Source organism: Anabrus simplex, chromosome 6, assembly GCF_040414725.1.
Source record: "Anabrus simplex isolate iqAnaSimp1 chromosome 6, ASM4041472v1, whole genome shotgun sequence".
NCBI classification, from domain to species: Eukaryota; Metazoa; Arthropoda; class Insecta; order Orthoptera; family Tettigoniidae; genus Anabrus; species Anabrus simplex.
This window is the reverse complement of record NC_090270.1, coordinates 303,677,950-303,690,031: the sequence shown is the minus strand read 5'-3', so window position 1 is coordinate 303,690,031 and position 12,082 is coordinate 303,677,950. Positions and strand designations below refer to the sequence as shown.

Sequence of the window (12,082 nt, the reverse complement as noted above, 5' to 3'; positions counted from 1 at the left end):
TGAACAAACAAAATCTGTTTGTGGTTTGTGGGATGAAGCGCCCACCCCAGGTAGTTATATAATAAAGCTGTTATCGGATTTAAATAATTTCTGTGGTTTGTCGAGCGGGGGCATCAGACTGATAATGATCTACGGGATTACGACATCCTTTGAAATGGGCCGTTGTATGCTGAGCCTATCAGGCTGTCCATCTCCCTACAGGAGGCGTGGCCTTCTGTGCGGGCTCTCCCCCTGTCTCGTACTCCTCCCCCATTGGGTGCTTAGCGCCGCGTGCGCGAACGACGCCCGAGCGTCCGCCAGCGTTTAATCGAGCAGTCGCCGACAAGAGTCGCCACGTGTCTGAGTGTTGAGATGTTGTCTGAGTGAAACTGGCCGGACCCGGAGCATACAATTACTGGCCCCCAGCAGCTGCTCCGCCCTGCTGCGCCATGTTCGCCATGGAGAACCTCGATGTGGAGGCAGTGAACAGACAACTCCTGCTGGAGGCTCACGGTTATGGCGGGAGTAGCGGCAGTTCTAGCAGCGACCTCTTCTTGTACGATGACTCGAGCAGTTCGGGCTCCACGTACTCCAGTGATCAGGAGAACAGTGCCAGTTCTTCGTGTACCCCGCCGCGGGCGCGCCACAGGCACAGGCGGCGCAGCAAGTGTCCTCAGCAGCAGGTACAGCAGCGCCAAGCGGCCAACCTTCGTGAGAGGAGACGTATGCAGAGTATCAATGACGCGTTCGAGGGTCTTCGCGCCCACATCCCCACCCTGCCCTACGAGAAGCGGCTGTCCAAGGTGGATACACTCAAACTGGCCATCGGCTACATCAACTTCTTGAGCGACCTGGTGTCCACTGACCGCGGTACTGGACAGGGAGCTGGAGGAGTACCTCACCACCAACCACCCCGGGAGGAGCCCAAGAAGATCATCCTTAGGGGTAAGCCAGTAATTTTCTTTCCTGTTTTCTGGTAGTGAAATGCGAAGTGAGGTAGCAAAGGCTAAGTTAGGAATAAACTCGATGGATGAATTGTGCGTATAAACAGGCTTCGCGAACGGAGGATAGGAGATTACCTTGGAGCAGTGATGTACGAAAAGGGGCTTCTGGGTTTACACCCCAAACCCACTCGACATTTGACCTTGAACATTATTTGGATTGAATTTGTTTGTTAATTTCTCACAATCAAAATAATACTAATAATAATAATAATAATAATAATAATAATAATAATAATAATAATAATAATAATAATTTAAATAAATTGTATTATGTAAAGTCCGCATCTGTGGTGTAGTGATTATTGTGTTTATCGGCCACTCCCATAGGCCCGGGTTCGATTCTAGGCTCAGCCACGGAATTTGAAAAGTGGTACAAGGGCTGGAACTCGGTCCGCTCGGCCTCGGGAGGTCAACTGAGTAGAGGGGGTTCGATTCCCACTTCAGTCATCCTCCAAGTGGTTTTCCGTGGTTTCCCATTTCCCATCCAGGCAAATGCCGGAACGGTACCTAACTGAAGGCCACGGCCGCTTCCTTCTCTCTTCCTTCTCTGTTCGTTCAAATCTTACCATCCCCCCACAAGGCCATTGTTCAGCATAGCGGGTGAGGCAGCCTGGACGAATTACTGGTCCTCCTACCCAGTTGTATACCGCTGACCCAAATTCTCACGCTCCAGGACACTGCCCTTGAGGTGGTAGAGGTGATATCCCTCGCTGAGTCCGAGGGAAAACCAACCCTGGAGGGTAGACGGATTAAGAAAGAAAGAAACAAATAATATAACATTATTATTATTATTATTATTATTATTATTATTATTATTATTATTATTATTTCGTGTCAGAGCGTCGATACATTACAGACAGATATACAAAAACCATACATTACATTACATAAAATACATACGTTGGCACACCAAGGTACAGATATAATTGGTTCGGTCACACTGAGTCCATCCATTTATCTGCGACAGCAATTCCCTCTTCGAACACTTGAACGACGTCTTGAAGGTTATATTGGACAGGGCAGAGTTGAGAGTCATGTGTGGGGTAGTTTGTTTTTTCCCCCAACAATCGCAAAGTTCTGTTTGATTTCCTAAATACCCTCACTTTTTGTGGTTGTCCCTAGATCTTCCAGTACCGAGCTCGATAGCTGCAGTCGCTTAAGTGCGGCCAGTATCCAGTATTCGGGAGATAGTAGGTTCGAACCCCACTGTCGGCAGCCCTGAAAATGGTTTTCCGTTGTTTCCCATTTTCACACCAGGCAAATGCTGGGGCTGTACCTTAATTAAGGCCACGGCCGCTTCCTTCCCACTCCTAGCCCTTCCTGTCCCATCGTCGCCATAAGACCTATCTGTGTCGGTGCGACGTAAAGCAAAAAAAAAAAAAAAAAAAGATCTTCCAGCAGGCTACCACTGCTCAAACGATTAAGTGATCTCCAAGTAGCCCAGCTGAGCTTATGTCCAGTAGGTGGAGATTCATGAGGTACCATCCACTCCGAAAAGCGTTGTATTCTACTTCGCTGCAGGTCACGACGTGTTATTGCTAGTGGTTTGTTTAAAGTGGTACAGGTAGGCCTACACGAAAGAAGCCTCCCCGTAGATTGCGATGATGATATTCAAGATAAAGACAACAATCGGGCGTACCATGGGCAACGTCAGGGAATGATTCAAAATGATCTGGCGACTGATACTTTCATATAATAATAATAATAATAATAATAATAATAATAATAATAATAATAATAATAATAATAATAATAATAATAATAATAATTTCTTATTTAGTCAGTTTTTGGTTTCTCCCCCGGACTCAGCGAGGGATCCTACCCATGTGGTCGGATATACAACTAGGGTGAAGTACCAGTACCTCGCCAGGCGGCCTCACCTGATATGCTGAACAGGGGCCTTGTGCGGGGATGGGGAGAATGGAAGGGATAGGCAAGGAAGAGGGAAAGAAGCGGCCGTGACCTTAAGTTAGGTACCATCCCGGCATTTGCTTGGAGGCAAAGTGGGAAACCACGGAAAACCACATCAAGTTGGGAATCGAACCCCCTCTACTCTAGTTGACCTCCTGAGGCTGAGTGGACGCCGTTCCAGCCCTCGTACCACTTTCCAAATTTCGTGGTGGCGCCGGGAATCGAACCCGGCCTCCGGGGATCGCAACCTATCACACTATCCACTACACCATAGACGCGGACATTATATTATAATTTTTGGTGGTAGCCTATATTTTCTTATTCCTTCTTATTATTATTTTATATTATCATTCTCTCGTTGTCTGGCTCCATGGCTAAATGGTTAGCGTGCTGGCCTTTGGTGACAGGGATCGATTCCCGGCAGGGTCTGGAATTTTAACCGTAATTGGTTAATTCCCGTGGCACGGGGACTGAGTGTGTGTACTGTCTTCATAATCAGTTCATCCTCATCATGACACGCAGGTCGCCTACGGGAGTCACACACCATTATTATTCTTTCCTTACGCCCAGTCTAAATTGAACTTATTTAACGCAGTGTTTCTTCTTTTCGTCCGAATACCTCTTCAATCCCTCACTGAGTGCCTTTCTGCGTTCTTTTATCCATCCTGTATATTTCCTGTTGGGCTTCAGTGAAAATTTATATTTGTTTACTAAGCTTCTAAACTTTGTTCTATCTTGAATATTTTCTTAGTAATACCAGTTTCTTCAAGATGTTTATTTTCATTAACCAACTGTGCTAGTGCTAGGTTTAGAAATGTCTTAAGTCAGGCTGTTGTTATCCATTCTGTGTAGTTGTCCTCAGAAATTTAATCGCCTTTTCCTACTATTGTATCTGTAATTTGTATGCGACTTGATAATTTTCCTGTGGTTTCTTTACCATTCAAATCCCATTTTCGTTTATTGGCCCTAGGATTTTTCATTTTTCTGAGAATTTTTGTCTCTTGTTTTTCGATGTTATTTATTTGTGGTCTGCCGCCAGTTATCAGGATTTCCGATGTATAAAGAAATATGGTTTTACGACTGTGATGTAGTGTCGTAATTTGGATTTTTAAAATATCGTTTTTCTGTTACATCTCTTCCCGATGATTTTACAAGCTCTTTGCAGTTTAGCAGTTCCTTCTTTTTCTGCTTCGTGATTTATCGCTGCTGATTGAATTATTATTATTATTATTATTATTATTATTATTATTATTATTATTATTATTATTATTATTATTATTATTATTATTATTACTGACAAATACATAGTAATTGGAAGATATCCTCGTGACAATGCTTACTAAAAGCTGTACAACAATAAAGTAAGATTAAAACATAAATTACAACACAACAAGAACAACAATTCCATGAAAACCATATATTACAATAAATCATATTGAAATACAGAGCGAGTTGGCCGTGCGGTTAGGGGCGCGCAGTTGTGGCTTGCATTGGGAAACTAGTGGGTTTGAACCCCACCTCGACGTAAAGCCAACTGTAACAGAAAAATCACATCTAAACAAGAAATTTTACGATAGCAAAAGAAGAATACAAAGAAACTACATTGAAATAAGACAAAAATGAAACCACTTTTGTCTCTGCAAAAATCAAATGATCATAAATACGTCTCCCGCTCATGAACATCCATCAACAGCTGCTAATTTCAGGTGAAAAAAATGGCGTGCGGCTTTTAGTGCCGGGAGTATCCGAGGACATGTTCGGCTCGCCAGGTGCAGGTCTTTTGACTTGACTCCCGTAGGCGACCTGCGCGTCGTGATGAGGATGAAATGATGATGAAGACGACACATACCCCCAGCTCCCGTGCCAGGGGAATTAACCAATTATGGTTAAAATTCCCGACCCTGTCGGAAATCGAACCCAGGAGCTCCGTGACCAAAGGCCACCACGCTAACCATTTAGCCATAGAGCAGGACCACAGAAATTATAAAGCAATGTGACACTTGGATAATAATTATAGCAGTCTGAATCTGGAAAGTTACTTGAATACTTGTTGCGGTTGTTGGATCAATGGGATGGATGGTGCTGTTTTCTAAAGCTAGTTGTTTTACGTCGCACCGACACAGATAGGTCTTACGGCGACGATGGAACAGGAAAGGCCTAGGAATGGGAAGGAAGCGGCCGTGGCCTTAATTAAGGTACAGCCCCAGCATTTTCCTGGTGTGAAAATGGGAAACCACGGAAAACCATCTTCAGGGCTACCGACAGTGGGGTCCGAACCCACTATCTCCCGGATGCGAGCTCACAGCTGCGCGCTCCTAACCGCACGGCCAACTAGCCCGGTGTTTTCCAAAGACCAAGCCTTTTACAAGCGTAGTCACTCGAACCGAATATCAGCCTCTCATTAGCTCTGTTTCTGTACTTCGTTTGCATTTATGTGAGAGCAGAAAATGTACACTCACACGGGTATGGTATCATGTAAGGCATTTAACTGTATTTCCTTATTTCCTTTTTAGAAATTGTAGGGTACAGGGGATGTCATGGAACCAAAAGTCGACCAGAGACGTGGAGTTGTGATATGTTCATGGAACTTCATGGAGATAAACATGCCACTCCATCTGATTCTCCACCCATAACAATTTATTTTTCACCTTCTCTCTGTCAAGATACTTCGGCTAGTTGATATTCCTCAAGAGAGGGCAGTTCATGTTCAGTCTCATAGAGGGAATTTCTGATCCACGAGATTTTCTCAACCAGAGGGGGGAAATACGGTCTGAGTGTGGATACTGGCAATTCCAAGTGTCTGACAACTGCATCACTTACATTGCGTTGTAATATTTCTTCTTTTGCCGCTGCTAACTTGTACCATCTACCAGCCAAATTCAGAGTTTCATAAACTCTATGTAAGTTATACAAGAGTGAAGACATAGTTCCTGAGTCTAGTATAATGGTCTATGAATTGTGTCTGTGTAAATTAAATTTCACTCTTCAAATACCTACAACCTACATTATTATTGCCGACTCCTTGGATTATAGTCGCGGCCCCCAGGGTCCCTGGACCACGGTTTGGAAATGGATGATATTTACATTACATCACTGCCTGCACGGTTGCTAGGTAACATTGTCTAGCCATCCATCTATACCTTACACCACAGCCTGCACGGTTGCTAGGTAACATTGTCTAGCCATCCATCTATACCTTACACCCCAGGCTACACGGTTGCTAGGTAAAATTGTCTAGCCATCCATCTATACCTTACACCCCAGGCTACACGGTTGCTAGGTAAAATTGTCTAGCCATCCATCTATGCTTTATCCCACAGCCTACACGGTTGCTAGGTAACATTGTCTAGCCATCCATCTATGCTTTATCCCACAGCCTACACGGTTACTAGGTAACATTGTCTAGCCATCCATCTATACCTTACACCACAGACTGCACGGTTGCTAGACAACATTGTCTGGCCATTCATCTATACCTTACATCACAGCCTACACGGTTGCTAGGTAACATTGTCTGGCCATTCATCTATACCTTACACCACAGACTGCACGGTTGCTAGACAACATTGTCTGGCCATTCATCTATACCTTACACCACAGACTGCACGGTTGCTAGACAACATTGTCTGGCCATTCATCTATACCTTACACCACAGCCTACACGGTTGCTAGGTAACATTGTCTGGCCATTCATCTATACCTTACACCACAGCCTGCACGCGTGTTAGGTAACATTGTCTGGCCATTCATCTATACCTTACACCACAGCCTGCACGGTTGCTAGACAACATTGTCTGGCCATTCATCTATACCTTACACCACAGACTGCACGGTTGCTAGACAACATTGTCTGGCCATTCATCTATACCTTACACCACAGACTGCACGGTTGCTAGACAACATTGTCTGGCCATTCATCTATACCTTACACCACAGACTGCACGGTTGCTAGACAACATTGTCTGGCCATTCATCTATACCTTACACCACAGACTGCACGGTTGCTAGACAACATTGTCTGGCCATTCATCTATACCTTACATCACAGCCTACACGGTTGCTAGGTAACATTATCTGGCCATCCATCTATACCTTACACTCCAGCCTGCACGGTTGCTAGGTAACATTGTCTGGCCATCCATCTATACCTTACATCACAGCCTGCACTGTTGCTAGGTAACATTGTGTGGCCATTCATCTATACCTTACATCACAGCCTGCACGGTTGCTAGGTAACATTGTGTGGCCATTCATCTATACCTTACATCACAGCCTGCACGGTTGCTAGGTAACATTGTGTGGCCATTCATCTATACCTTACATCACAGCCTGCACGGTTGCTAGGTAACATTGTGTGGCCATTCATCTATACCTTACATCACAGCCTGCACGGTTGCTAGGTAACATTGTCTGGCCATCCATCTATACCTTACATCACAGCCTGCACGGATGCTAGGTTACACTTCCGTTACACATTTCGAGACGGTAATTTCGTAACGCAAATTATCAGATGACTCCCATCCACAAAACATATTTATGTCAAAAACTAACAAATTAAAAGTGACATACGGGTAGTGCAACATAATAACTAAAAGTATTCCCAAAGAAATCATAACGAACTTTGCGGAAAATAACTTAAAATATTCCCTTATATGTAGCCTAACCCAATTACAATGGACATACTTAGAAGTTCACCCAAAAGATACAAAACATTCATTTATAAGTACAGCAGAACCCCTATTTTCAAGGCCCGATTATTCCAAGCACCGTATTACAGGGGCCAAACCGGTAAGTGTAAAACCCTAAAAACTGTAGTAAGCCCATACTATTTACTGCAAAATTAAACGTGAATGTGCTTTTCTTTGTTTTCAAATTACACAAAATTCACAAAGATATGAGAACAAGTTTAGTGATTCTGTACGATATTTATTGACGAAATTTTTATTTCCGTATTGTCGTACGTATTATCCGAGTCTTCACTTATCCGAGGTGGACCAGGTCCATATTACTTCGGCTTCAGGGCAGGTGACTTCAAGATTTTGATCCCTTCGGATAGAAATCCTCAGTGCCCGGATTTTGATGACCAAATAAATGTTGAAAAATGTGCAAAAAAAAAAAAATCCTCAGAAATGAGTTTGAGCGAGAAAATGACCCAAACATGAAGGGCAATACATATTTACTCAAAATAATATATATGTGCGTTGTCCGCATTACCCTCAACTCGCAATAGTCCGGCTCCATGGCTAAATGGTTAGCGTGCTGGCCTTTGGTCACAGGGGTCCCGGGTTCGATTCCCGGCAGGGTAGGGAATTTTAACGATCATTTGTTAATTTCGCTGGCACGGGGGTTGGGTGTATGTGTCGTCTTCAACATTATTTCATCCTCATCACGACGCGCAGGTCGCCTACGGGAGTCAAATCAAAAGAGCTGCACCTGGCGAGCCGAACATGTCCTCGGACACTCCCGGCACTAAAAGCCATACGCCATTTCCAACTCGTAATAGAGTGAATATACCCTACAATGTATTGATAACCGTCTTCAAATAATAATAATAATAATAATAATAATAATAATAAGTGTTGTCAGATATTTACAGTTGAAATTCCCATCATATTAATAAAATTGTCCTTATATACCACATTTTCCTAACATCTCTGATATTTATAATCCTAAATATCAGATTAAACTTCACATTGCTATAACGTATTAAAGCAAACAAATAGTGATTTGAAGGACAGCGGAAAACTAGACAGAAACAGTGATATACCACTTGTTCTTCCGCTTCCTCGGGCGATAATACATCCCAATTCCTCCTTTTCCTTTCCAGCGGGATATGTTTAATAAGTAATAACATTAATAATAAAAACTTCACTCTTCTCAATATTAATATTTGCGCTGCTGCAACCACTACAAATTACTGACGAACCGGAGCTCTCGTGCAGTCGCGGCGATACTTACTTTAATACTCAAAGTTCCAGACAGATTGCATTATTAAAATTTGAAGTATCAAATAATTATGCGCATCATTATGGAAGATTTTTCACTCATATTTAGTATTCATTGTGGTATTAAACATGCTTCTTGTACATTCATTTAAATATTATTTATAAATAATGCAATATGTCTCCGTGGCTCAGACGCCAGTGCACCGGGCTATCATCGCTGGGTTCCGTGGTTCAAATCCCGGTCACTCCATGTGAGATTTGTGCTGAACAAAGCGGAGGCAGGAGATGATTTATCTCCGGGTATTCCGGTTGTTTACTGTCAACTTTCATTTCAGCGACACTCTCCAATACCATTTCATCTGTCAGTCATTAATCATCGCACCAAAGGAGTGCGACAGGCTTCGGCAGCCGGCAAAGTTCCTATCCTCGCCGCTAGATGGGGCTTCATTCATTCCATTCCTGACCCCATGGGCGCCCGCAAGGGGGGGCAAGGGGGGACGCTTGCCCCCCCCCCCCTGGAATTCTAAAAAGTTGATGTTCAATTGTTTAATATCATACCAGATTATTTCATAAACTGAACTTACTGACAGTCATCTAGCATCTGTTATATTCGCAAATTTCTGTAAAAAATTTAAGGTTGCTTACGTTATATCGGTATTTATATTCAAGAAAATTGTTAATGTGCCCCCCCTTGGAAAAGATCCTGCGGGCGCCCATGCCTGACCCAGTTGAATGACTGGAAACAGGCTGAGGATTTTCATTTTCAAGTAATGCAAATGCATTCAAAATTTTAAAGGTTTAATTATAACAACTTCTTGTTCGGCGACTGACCAGAATGTTGCTGGTAGTTTCTGAGTTTGAGCAAAAATAGGGTGCATCAAATATACTATGATATAACATTTTAAGAGAACGGCTCATTTATCCAAACGTATACAAGAACGGTATAATATTTTATGAAAGTATACGTAGATGGCAGCAATATTGAAATTCCCATGTTTTTTCAGATATTCTTGAACATTTTCCCTTTCTCCAACAATTCCACAGCCACGTCCATGTTTCGTTCTTCCGTGGGAAGTTTCCCTCAATCTGGAAACAGTGTTTGTATATCTTATACATTGAACAGGAAGTGATTGTACCATCAAGTTCCACTGTTTCCCAATCGTCGACATAAATGCCTTTGGTTGTTCGTAATAACCTGCTCTTAATTGCATAATCCCAACATCCCTTGCCATTATACTCCGTTACATGGCTTCTTGAGATGTACGGAACATAGCCGTCCATTCCTCTCGAAACATTCTTTAATTACTGAAAATCCGACCAGGTATATTGATTGACTTTACGTCGCACTAACTACTTTTACGGTTTTCGGAGACGTCGAGGTGCCGGAATTTAGTCCCACAGGAGTTCTTTTACGTGCCAGTAAATCTACCGACACGAGGCTCACGTATTTGAGTACCTTCAAATACCACCGGACTGGGACAGGTTTAAACCGGACAAGTGGTGTCCGGCTCCATGAATAAATGGTTAGCGTGCCGGCCTTTGGTTCAAGGGGCTCCGGGTTCGATTCCCGGCCGGGTCGGGGATTTTCACCTTAATTGGTTCTTTCCACTGGCCCGGGGACTGGGTGTGTGTGTGTGTCGTCCTTAAACAGAAAATTCAAGAAAAACAAAGAGAGAATCAGAAAAATAAGAAAAATATATCAGTAAAAAAGTCTAAAAAATCATATACTCTTTATTAAAAAAAGTGGGGGTCAGAAGGCAGTGCCTCAAGGCATGAACCACTCAGCCTGGCGGAATTTTAGGCTGTAATAGGTTAGAATGCAGAGCAGGTACCAAGTGTAGACCATCCTGCATAACGGTTATGTCATGAGTTTTGCAGAAACATTAGGGGTAAAGCCCATCAGAACCCATAGAATTTATTTTACTCTCGCTATACAACGAGAGAACGGGCTAGCCGACATTTCCTAATAACCACATTAGTTTGCTTTCTAATCTATTACAGCCTAGAAATCCAGAGTCTAGCCATTTTCCATTTTAATTCTATTAGGCCCTACTATACTAGCTAAAGTACCTGCTCTTCGTACGGATTTATAAGCAAGGATTAATGTGGTTAAGTTAAGCTGGGTTACCGGGCGAGTTGGCCGTGCGGTTAGGGGAGCGCAACTCTTAACTTGCATCCCGGAAATAGTGGGTTCGAATCCCACTGTCGGCAGCCCTGAAGATGGTTTTCCATGTTTTCCCATTTTCACACCAGGCAAATGCTGGGGCTGTACCATATTGAAGGCCACGGCCGCTTCCTTCCAACTCCTAGGCCTTTCCTATCCCATGGTCGCCATAAGACCTATCTGTGTCGGTGCGACGTAAAGCCACTAGCAAAAGTTTAGCTGGCCTGCAAGTGTATGTATGTGTGTGTTACAAAACGCTCTTGTAAGGAATATTTACGCCCTTCTCATCGGACATACAGTAAATATTAAAGTCATGTTCACTCGAAACAGGCATAATTATATCTACTTTTACAATTTTTATAATTAAAATGGCTGATTAAATACACTGCAGCCCTCAGCAGTTCTCAACGATACAACTATAGAATCCAAACACCTTCCGTGGAATGGCGCGCTCGTTCTTCAGCTATTCTGTTGCGGAACGGACACGGGTTTTACACGAATGGTGACGAATGATGACGAATATGGCGTCACGTGACCCCTACTTCCGCGCGAAATGAGTGGTCTATTCATTAGTGAAGGCGACAACAGCAAAAACACAAGTTGTTGGGCCCATTTAAACGGCAAGCATCAAGAAAGTTGAATTTTGTCGAAAACCATTAGACTTACGAAGAAAATGCATATGACGATTCTTGTAGAAAATTTATTTCAAGGTCACACGGTGCACTTTATTTTACGATAGGGCCAACCATTTACCCGTTACTTTACTTGATGTAGGTAAAAAATTGCCCAATGTGGAACATACCCCCTGTAAAATCGCCCTCTAGTTCGAAACGGTGAAATATATCGCAATCAAAAATATCCTTTACGTGACTGGGGATTTCAAGCTGTATCCTTGCCAAATAACAGCTCAATCGGTCCAGAAGTTTTCGAGCCTGTCCGGAACGAACAAACAAACAAACAGACAGACAGTCAGACAGAGCCCCATCTCATTTTTATTAATAGCATAGACGAAGTGATTGCATCCCTGCATTCTGACTAGAATAAATAAATAAATAAATAAATAAATAAATAAATAAATA

At 43.0% G+C, this 12,082-nt stretch overlaps 1 protein-coding gene across 1 annotated transcript in view; it reads left to right on the top strand.

Moving 5' to 3' along the window:
* Positions 1 to 428: 428 nt before the first annotated feature.
* Fer1 (48 related 1) overlaps positions 429 to 12,082 on the top strand; it is a 48,429-nt gene continuing 36,775 nt past the window's right edge. The window contains exon 1 of the mRNA XM_067149608.2: positions 429 to 924. Coding sequence (XP_067005709.1) covers positions 429 to 924 — 496 coding nt within the window. The remainder of the gene's footprint in view (positions 925 to 12,082) is intronic.